This window comes from Perissodus microlepis, chromosome 8 (genome assembly GCF_051167445.1).
Source record: "Perissodus microlepis isolate ML-2025 ecotype Zambia chromosome 8, ASM5116744v1, whole genome shotgun sequence".
Taxonomy (NCBI): domain Eukaryota; kingdom Metazoa; phylum Chordata; class Actinopteri; order Cichliformes; family Cichlidae; genus Perissodus; species Perissodus microlepis.
In genome coordinates, this window is record NC_140468.1 from 5,435,270 (window position 1) to 5,444,514 (window position 9,245).

At 40.7% G+C, this 9,245-nt stretch overlaps 2 protein-coding genes across 2 annotated transcripts; one reads left to right on the plus strand and one right to left on the minus strand.

Moving 5' to 3' along the window:
* Window positions 1-227: 227 nt before the first annotated feature.
* pnpo (pyridoxamine 5'-phosphate oxidase) lies at window positions 228-4,449 on the minus strand. Its single transcript, XM_084937159.1, has 7 exons — window positions 4,152-4,449; window positions 2,712-2,836; window positions 2,528-2,627; window positions 2,193-2,246; window positions 1,962-2,090; window positions 1,810-1,880; window positions 228-1,705 (listed from the first exon to the last, which is right to left on the minus strand). Exons 1-7 carry the CDS (start codon window positions 4,323-4,325, stop codon window positions 1,540-1,542), a joined length of 819 nt encoding a protein of 272 aa, XP_084793285.1. The 5' UTR covers window positions 4,326-4,449; the 3' UTR covers window positions 228-1,539.
* A 295-nt stretch (window positions 4,450-4,744) lies between these two features.
* On the plus strand, window positions 4,745-8,541 carry mrpl10 (mitochondrial ribosomal protein L10). The gene is made up of 5 exons (XM_084937166.1): window positions 4,745-4,862; window positions 5,077-5,246; window positions 6,453-6,617; window positions 7,297-7,441; window positions 8,028-8,541. The coding sequence occupies exons 1-5, from the start codon at window positions 4,823-4,825 to the stop codon at window positions 8,264-8,266; spliced, it is 759 nt and encodes a 252-aa protein (XP_084793292.1). The 5' UTR covers window positions 4,745-4,822; the 3' UTR covers window positions 8,267-8,541.
* The last annotated feature ends 704 nt before the right edge of the window (window positions 8,542-9,245 follow it).

Sequence of the window (9,245 nt, forward strand, 5' to 3'; positions counted from 1 at the left end):
ATTTGACACCCTGTGGTCTGCTTCTGCATTTTGTAGTGGAGCTGCCCTGCTGTTAGCTGAGAAAATGACAGATATCACCGAGTGATTCACAGAAATCCACAAGTCAACAGTTAATCCATGAGAATATTGCATGTTTCTAGTGATTCTGAGTGATCGTGTTTCGCTGAATCTCGGTGTTTGTGTTAGCTGTGCTACTGACATCTGCTGGTCAAACGCACACTCAGTCCTCAGTTACAAATTAAAACTTTATTAATAGCTATTTTCCCACAGTTACTTCAAACTATATACCACAATTTCATCCTCAAACAATACAGGACACACAACAGTTGGCACAAATGACATCACGTGCTCTTTTAATCTCACTATTAAAAGGCAGTCACTGCAGAGACACTGCCATAGATTTAAGACTGATACAATCAATTTAAATTAAGTTAACCACCAGTACAGGTCAAATATTTTCCATTTGTAAGTGTAAAATCGTATTTGTCACCAATTAGAAGAAAAATATACTTTAGTTGTTCAGTTAACAGACTTGTGATTTTTTAATGAGTTGCTGACACGACTGAGACAGTAAACTCTGTCTAGAGACAACAATGAATTTGAAACATCGTTTTCAGTCACAAATATTAGTTTTCTCATGAGGAACAAGCTCTCTTTGTCATAAATTCTAAGAACACATTGAGCATGCTCTCATATTCCCCATATAAAAGCCTCTAAATTCATTTTTATATTTATTGTTCAGGTTATGGCCAAAGATGATGTTCTGAATGCATAATTAGCAAAACAGTCACATTTTTCTTCCATTAACGATGCATTTCATGACCACCAACAACTATGAAGTTAGTGCCGATAAATTTGTGGTAATGTCCATGTAAAAACCCCAAACCTTTGGACAGCCTAAAAGTATTTGTTCTGGCAACAGTCGCACGGGATTGGATATGACCGTTTAGCTGTACCTAATGAAGTGGCCACCATGCATAATTTTGGGGGATTTGAATCTTTTCTCTCAAAGAAATCAAGAAACTTAACACAATGAGCTAAACTCAAACAATTGTCTCAATTTTCCATATTTTCTTTAGAAAACTACACACCTGTACAGAAATAATCACACCAATGGAGAAGAACAGCAGCTAAGTGTTGATGAGTGGAACAGATTGTGCTTTTTAAGAAATAAGAAACAGTTTTCATGTCCTAGAAGGTCAACGACTGCACTGTTAAACAACCACAGCCATACTGTTAATCACTATTTTGAGTGGGTAACTTTGCTCCACTTTTTCAGGCCAGTGCCCTTTTTCCATTACAAAGCATGGAAAACTCAAAAGTTGCACAGTCAGATTGCGCCACACTGGCCCACTTATCCACTTAGCACACATGGTTCACCTCAAAGACAGCACAGTGACATTTGGCTTGTTGATAAACCGCGCACAACAGCACCTATGCAAGGTTATTAATGTGAGGTAAAGATGGTGATCTTTTTAAATCAGTGATAGTCGAGATGAAACATGTCCTCTCCTTTATTTCACAGTCTGCTGATGCTCCTCATGGGGACAGTCGCTGGTACACCCAGCCTCCCTCTGCAGCGTGCTGAAACTCTCCCAGCTCGGACTCTCCGTCCTTCAGCTTGGTGAAGACGATGCGGTCGTGAAGTCTGTTTGTCTGTCCCTGCCAGAACTCGATTGAAAAAGGCTTTACGATGTAGCCGCCCCTGTTGGAAAAGAAAATCATGGGACAGTTAAAGGCAACGAACCGAAAAAGCTTTAAGAAGCCGTACCAACATGTTATTAACTTTAATTAAGAGCAAAGGTTTACCAGTAATCAGGCATAGGCACCTCTGTGTCCTTGTACTTCTCCTCCAGTTCTGCATTTTTCTGCCTCAGATACTGAAAGAAATTGTGAAAACTGAGACTTAGACATTGTACGCATCACCTACAACGTGCAGGTGGAGCAGCTTCGGCGCTTACATCTCTGTTAGGCACAGTAGTGCTTTGTCGGCTCACGACAGCGCCGACCTGGCTGCTCTTTGGCCGGGAGTGGAAATAATCGCAGGAGCTCTGGTAGGGGATCCGCTCCACGGTGCCTTCAATGCGAATCTGAAAATCAAAATTAAATTTAACTTACATTTACTATGAAAATAAAAAGTTTAAAGAAGAATGTAATAGTAAAACGTAATAGTAAAATTAAGGTTTCTGCACCTGTCTGTTTAGCGGTTCCCAGTAGAAGACCAGGCATGCATGCGGATTGCTCTCCTGTGGAGAAGAAAGTGATCAGAGGACCCGACAACACAGAAGAAGCCTTAAAGATTCATGGATGAAGTGAAGGAGGACATGCAAAGGGTTGTTGTGACAGTGGAGGATGCTGGACACAGGGTGAGATGGAGGCAGACTTTATCAACAAGGGGCGACGTGTCAGTATTTGATTTAAGACAAAAAGGAGACAATGCATATCAAAATTCATGCAAAACATTTGAAACCTGATGAATAAAAAATTCACGCGATATAATTTTTATTTAGATAAAGATGCTTCTTACCAGCTCGCAGCCCTTTCTGCTCTCATAGTTGGTGAAGAAACGGAAACCTTCACTGCTGTAACCTTTCAGGAGGACCATGCGAGCGGACGGACGTCCATCACTGAGTACACAACAGATACGATTAATTGTACAAAACTGTGAAAAGAAATCAGCTCCAATCTGTTCAGGTGGCAGCGTTTCTTACTTGGTGGCAGTGGCGAGGCACATAGCATTGGGCTCTCCTATTTCAGGACACTTGGTGGCTTCATCAAACCAGTTTCCAAACTGCTTGATGGGGTCGAGAGACACGAGCTGACTCTCCTCAAAGCACTGGAAACAAAACAGCCGATACAGATGTAAAAAAACACAGGAAAACAGACACTTTTACATAATGAAGGATTCAAATGATTCACTGATGCTTTTGGATTATAGTGAGTACAGGCTGTAGGCAGTATAATTACGATTTAATGAATTATTCAATTGTGTTTAGCACTTTTAAACATGCCAGAGAAATATGTCCTATTTAGAGGTCAAAGTTGAGGTGTGAAACATCTGGGGAACACCTGCTTTCTCCAGCTGTATACAGTGACCAGATGCAAACTTCCTAAAAGTAAATATGTGTGGGACAATAATTACACAGCCTTTTATCTGAATGCAACTTTCCAAACAATAAGAATAAAAGGAAGATTTTTGCTTGATAGTATTCTTAAACCCATATTATTTCACAGGCTTGACCCGCTCAGTAGTTTTTCCTTCTCTTTTTGGTAGTTTCTATACATCATATCCTGCAGAAATCTGCAGAGCTCATGACTTTGTAGTGACTTCCCTTGCACTTTTCCCTGTTAAGCATGGGATAAGCAAAAAAACCCTGCTAACTGGCACTTTATCCGGGAAGATATAAGCCAGATTTTATGGGTAATGGTTTTAAATACTAGAGCCAACCAATATGTGGGATATCATCTGAATATGTGGGATGAGGGACAAAGGATAAAAGTGTGTGGCACCATCTACAGCTACAGCTAGGATGTCCCATTTTAATGGTGGTGACAGCACACCATTCATCAATTTTTTGTTGTTGTTGTGGTCATTTTTCAGTACTACACAGGGGTGTGCGTTTCATTAAATGATATCAGTTCATATGAATCTCACACGAAACGTGCTTAAAAACAAGGATAGCAGTGTCCCTCACAGCAATAACTTCCCTGTTTTGAACCTCCTGGGGCCTTTCTGTGTTAAGTCTCAATGACCTCAATGTGCCTGCATGGCTTTTTATCCAGGTACTCCGGCTCCCAGCCCAAACACATGCATGTGTAGGTTAAGTGATGAAAGCTGAAGATGATAACCAGATTTTGAAGCTACTAAAATAATAGTTAATTATTGTATTCATTTAGCAATGTAGATGAAAAAGTAATTCACTGAAGTAAGACGCACCCCATACGGAAACATTTAACGCAGTGGGATCTGGTCACAGACTCTATCCATGGCAGCCAGATTAGATTCCAGCTGTGCACACTCACTGTATTTTTTGCAAATCTAATTCAGGGTTCATATCGTGACCTTGCATTTGCACAGCACCGACAGAGTGGCTTCAGTTACATGACTCAATACACTGTATCCCAACGCAGGTAACTGAGTAGTTTCTCACCTCCAGATCTCCTTTGTACCTCTTCCTCATGTTACTCAGGTCCATACTGGTTCCGCTGCAGTATTTCGAGGTAAAAACGCGCGGCAGCCCTACTATCCTAGTGGCACGAGAGGGCAGATTTCCTCCAATAAAGCAAATATGTCTCAATATAATCGTACTGAGTATGCGCCTCATGGCTGTAAAACACACGCTGACGTAACGCTCCTTTACGTAAAATGTTACGCAAAAGAATGCTGTAAGAAAATCAGCGATTTTAAAATCACATATTACTCTACTTATTTAGAAACTATGTAATCTACGGATTTATTTTCATATGAACTAAAAATGCAAAAAAAAAACAAAAAAAAAAAACGAACGTCGGTAATGATACGTCATTACGCTAGGACGCGTTCGCGTACAAGCACACTCGGAGGCTCTTCTCCGGCATTGCAGCAATTTGCTTATTAATTTAGCCAAATCATTTAGATAATACGTATATGGATACAGGTTATCAGTTTTTAAATGTTTTCCGACGTGTTCATCACAAAGCACAGCTTCATTTAGGTTATTTTTTTCTTTTTACACTTAAAGTTTGTTAAATATGAGGAAGATTTTCTTTTTGCCGACATGTCGGTAAACGCAGCACGCATGCGTCCGTCACTTTCCTGAATCACGACGTTTTCCTGTGAAAGATGGCGGCGACCTTGTGTTCGAAATTGCTGCCAAAACAGGGTAAAGTACTATACTTATACCATTACTTTTTTTTTTAAACATTGCGGTTCTGGTTAGTGATTCGCTGTCTAATTTTCAGCAACTAGCTACTGTTAGTAGCGTTAGCGGGGACTCCGTTTTTAGCTGTTATTACGCTCAGTTAGTCGATGTTAGCTCCGCAGCGCTCACTGACAGGTTGTACAGCAGACATTTACCTGACATTTGTGGCTTTCAGGATGGCTTCCCCTCACACAGAGTGTCCGACACGGGTCCAAGGCTGTGACCCGCCACAGGAAGCCTCTGCACATCCAGAAACAGAAGCTGCTGGCTGTTACTCAGTACATCCCCCCCGCACGGGAGTTTCCTCCAGGCGCTTACCCGTCCCAGACCAAACACGTCCAGGAGGTAACACACCAGCATGTTCAGCCTTTTACTGAAAGCCTGCACGATCGGAACAAGTCTCACTTCATATAGGACTGCTCAGCATTGTGTGCTTATTTCTTGGATTGGCTTAGGTTTACAAAACCTTTGAAATATGTTGCTTAAAAACAGGCATTTGGCATTGCATCCCAAACAACTTTTACCAGGCAGTCAGCAGCTGATGGAGCAGTTTAATAACTGTTGCAAAAGAAATGGAATATACAACAGTGTTTGTACACGTGCTTAAGGACGTGATAAACTTTATCTTCCACATCTGCACTTTGTATTTAATTTGCAAGGAAATTGGAAAAGTTGGTTTCATTTAAATATTTGCAATATTGTCATATTTATTTTTTGCTTGGTCATTATGAAACCTTTAACTTGCACGGTTACCCTACCCTATCCCATGATGTGACAGAGCATTCTCCTCTGTCACACCAACCCTCTTCGTGTCTTCCTTCACTAATTGTCTCTGTGCTCTCCCTCTTTTCTTCTTGCTTGCAGCTCCATCTTCACCATCCTTTGTTCAGTATATCCACTATCCCACCTCTAAACATGTCCAAACCTTCTTAACCTTACCCCTCTAAGTTGTCCTTCTCATGCACTCATTTCTAATCCTGTCCATCCCGCTCATTCCCAATGAAAATCTTTACATCTTAAACTTGGTCTCCTGTCTTTTTGTCAGTACTATAGTTTCCAAACCATACATCATAGCAGGTCTCACTAACCTCTTTTAAATCTTACCTTTTACTTGTACTGCTATGCTTCTGTCACCTCGACACATGTCGCCACCCTGCCTGCACTCTTGTGTACTGTCTGTTGCTTTGGATGTCTGTTTTAAAAAGTAGCATAACAACTGTGTATAAAAACTCTGATATATGTAAAGCTTATTCAGAACTTTAGCTACTATTACCACTTTCAAAGATGATGTTATTTTTACCTGAAAGCTTTATCTTTTACAGTAAAATATGATATATTTTCTGCTGCTCAGTAGGTAAATGATAAAAACATTTTTGGGAACCAGAATTTTACACATTACAGAATTAATTGGGCTTTTATTTTGGTGCTTCAAGCAGATTTTGAAAGTATGTACTCATGTCCTTTTGTTCAAGTAGTAGTCTTTTTTTCCTGGTTTGGTCTGCAGGTCTCGTGCTTTACTGAGTGTCAATCTCTTCCGTCTCATTCCTTCAGGATAATGATTTGACCTTACTAATGAAGAGGGAGTTGAAGAAGTTGTTTGAGGATTGTAAAATGATCGCCGTGGTCCAGAACAGCAGCAGCAGTGCTGAAGACATGATAACTCTCAGGCACAGACTTTATAAACACAACATCACAGTCAAGTTCTTCCCCAACAAGGTAAGACTGACGTTCTGTGAGAGTATCAAATTTACCAGAGCCACATCGTTTTCTTTCAAATTTCAAAATATGTTAACACTTTCTTCAAGTATATCTCACAGACACACACACTTACTCTGACGTTTCCTATTTATCGGGAATCAAATACGTTTGAGATGTTTCTGAATAATAACATAATAAAACAGCTTTCATTAATCCAAATCTAAGTAATAGACGGTTTTGGTAACATTTTTAGGGTCAGAAAGGACAACAAGGTGTGGATTATATTCTCTTGAATGTTGACAGCTGTACACTCCATGGATGAGTAGTCCTGTAATACTTCTAATGCGTGATTTAGACTTCTGTGGGGAATCTATGTCATAACTTACTTAACCACGCCTTAACCTTCCACGTAACCTGATGTGCACCTTCTGAAAAGTGTAACCAATGTCAAGCCGACGCCCAGCGTAACGACTGAATTTGCTCACTGTGTGATGGCACCCAGGACCATCCCTTATACTTTACATAAACTATAACAGCAACAATAAATCATTTTCTGATGATACATAAGACGATAAACTTTGAGTTGTTGTTTCTGTCTGCAGCTTTGTAGCTCACAGCATCCTTCAGAAGAACATCCTGCTGCACAATTTCACATCAAGGATCATTAATCTTCTAATTCACAGTTGTTTGCTTTCAGGTCGTGCGGTCGTTCCTGAGTGACTCCATTTACTGCAACATGGGTCCTCTGTTCGTCGGCCCAACGGTTATGTTTGTTAGCAAAGAGCCGAAGGTGAAAGAGATGCTGACGACTCTGAGGGGCAGCCCACAGATGACACTCCTGGGTACGTTTATCGTCCACGTGTGAGGAATAATTAGCATTGGATATTGTTATGATGCCTCGGGAACCATGAAATGAGTTCAGGAAAAGTTGAGCTAAATTGTCTTCTAAATTAACTCGTCAATCTTCTGCTGGTGACAGTTTGGGGCTGGCATCTGTGGGTTGAGATAAGGTTCCACATCCTGCTTGCGTCTAACCTTGGAGCACAATCGGTTGGTAGATGAAGTTAGGGATCCAGTTAGATGGGATAAGCAGTTACTGCCTCTCATCTAGAAAATGCCAAGTGTACTGTGAGTGTACACAAGGATACTGTGGCCCAAATTCAGTCTGTCGTCTACAGACATTTGCTTTGTCTGCATGTCCACTTCCTTAAATGGAAGTGTGTTTTCAAACCCTCCAACACTGAATCTGCACCAAATCACGCTTATTAACCCAAGTTTGTGAACCGGTGTTAAAAACTGTTTGTAAAATTAAACGGATAATATTTTGCCAGCTGAAGCCTGTCTCAGTAAAACAGATTTCAGATCAGTCCAGAAATGGAAGGAATCCATTGCAAATATCTGTAATGATCTCTGCTCTTCTTTCATCAGGAGCCTGCATAGACAACACGCTGCTGAGTGCACAGGGCATCGTGAGCTACTCCAAACTGCCGTCAATGACTGTCATCCAGGGCGAGGTGGTGAGCGGGCTCTCCATGCTGACTTCCCACACAGCTTACCTGCTGCAGCGCCACCCGGCCCACCTGTCACAGCTGCTCCAGCAGTATATCAAACAGCAGAGCTCGGATGGAAGCGCAGAGGCAGCTCCTAAAGCAGAGGAGGCCACGTAGAGCTACAGAGGACATTACTGGGACTGGTGACTTTCAGATCGAGAGCCAAGTGGAACAGCAAACGACTGTAAATGGACTGGATGTAGTCTTTGTTTTAATTTGGCATCAATCAGACTTTAAAGATTGAAAAGAAAGTCTTGAGTGAAAGAGATAAATTGGTGACACAGTGAGCGTCCACCTTTCGGACACCTCAGCCTGGAGATCTCTGGAGTTATTGGATAAATAATGCTTCAAATGGCTTTATTTAAGTGTTTAATAAATGACTTCAGCACTTACTTTGGCTCATGTTGTTTCTATGAAGACTTTCTGTTACTGAGGGATTTTTTTGCTTAAAAAATACAAAGAACAGTGTGAGATGGCATACTTCTGCCACGGTTAAAAGCACACTCCACACCATACATCAGTCAAGTCTTTGGATTTAGAAGGACTAGGATTGCTTGTGATATTCTTCCTATTTCAGTGTGATGGGCATTTGTGATGATATGGTGGAAAATGTCCAATTATTGGGCAAAATCTTGCTCACACTTTCATGCAAATCTGGGCAGAACTTTTTCACAGACAAACACTACAAATTGCATATTCCCATTGGTTGGGGTTATAATGCTTCTGTTTACATTTCAGGAGATTTTGTTTAGTACAGTGCCAGATGGAGTTGTGACCAAGTGGCATAATAAAAACAGCTCCAGCCAAAATAAACACAACTGGTCACAGATCTGATGAGTTAATCTCCAGATTACAGATTACAGCATGCTAATCTGGGTCAAATGGGAGAGATGCATATTACTCATTTTCACTTCAACAGTATGCACCTCTGCACAAGAGCAGGCAAACAGTAGTACAACAATGTAATTTAGAGAGCAGAGAAAAAGGAACTGTATTAAAAAAATTTAAGATTTTATTAACAAAACGACAGAAGCTGCAGAACTGAATCTATTAAAATAAGATATATAATGTTAAAGAAATAGTAAATCATGGTTTA

Bases quoted from the DNA above. Each gene is read 5' to 3' on its own strand.
- mrpl10 (XM_084937166.1), top strand. From the start codon at position 4,823: ATGGCGGCGACCTTGTGTTCGAAATTGCTGCCAAAACAGG. The intron at 4,863-5,076 runs GTAAAGTACTAT...TGTGGCTTTCAG, and splicing joins GAAATTGCTGCCAAAACAGG to GATGGCTTCCCCTCACACAG. The intron at 5,247-6,452 runs GTAACACACCAG...TCATTCCTTCAG, and splicing joins AGACCAAACACGTCCAGGAG to GATAATGATTTGACCTTACT.
- pnpo (XM_084937159.1), bottom strand. From the start codon at position 4,325: ATGAGGCGCATACTCAGTACGATTATATTGAGACATATTTGCTTTATT. The intron at 1,881-1,961 runs GTAAGCGCCGAA...AATTTCTTTCAG, and splicing joins CTACTGTGCCTAACAGAGAT to TATCTGAGGCAGAAAAATGC. The intron at 1,706-1,809 runs GTAAACCTTTGC...CTTTTCCAACAG, and splicing joins GTGCCTATGCCTGATTACTG to GGGCGGCTACATCGTAAAGC.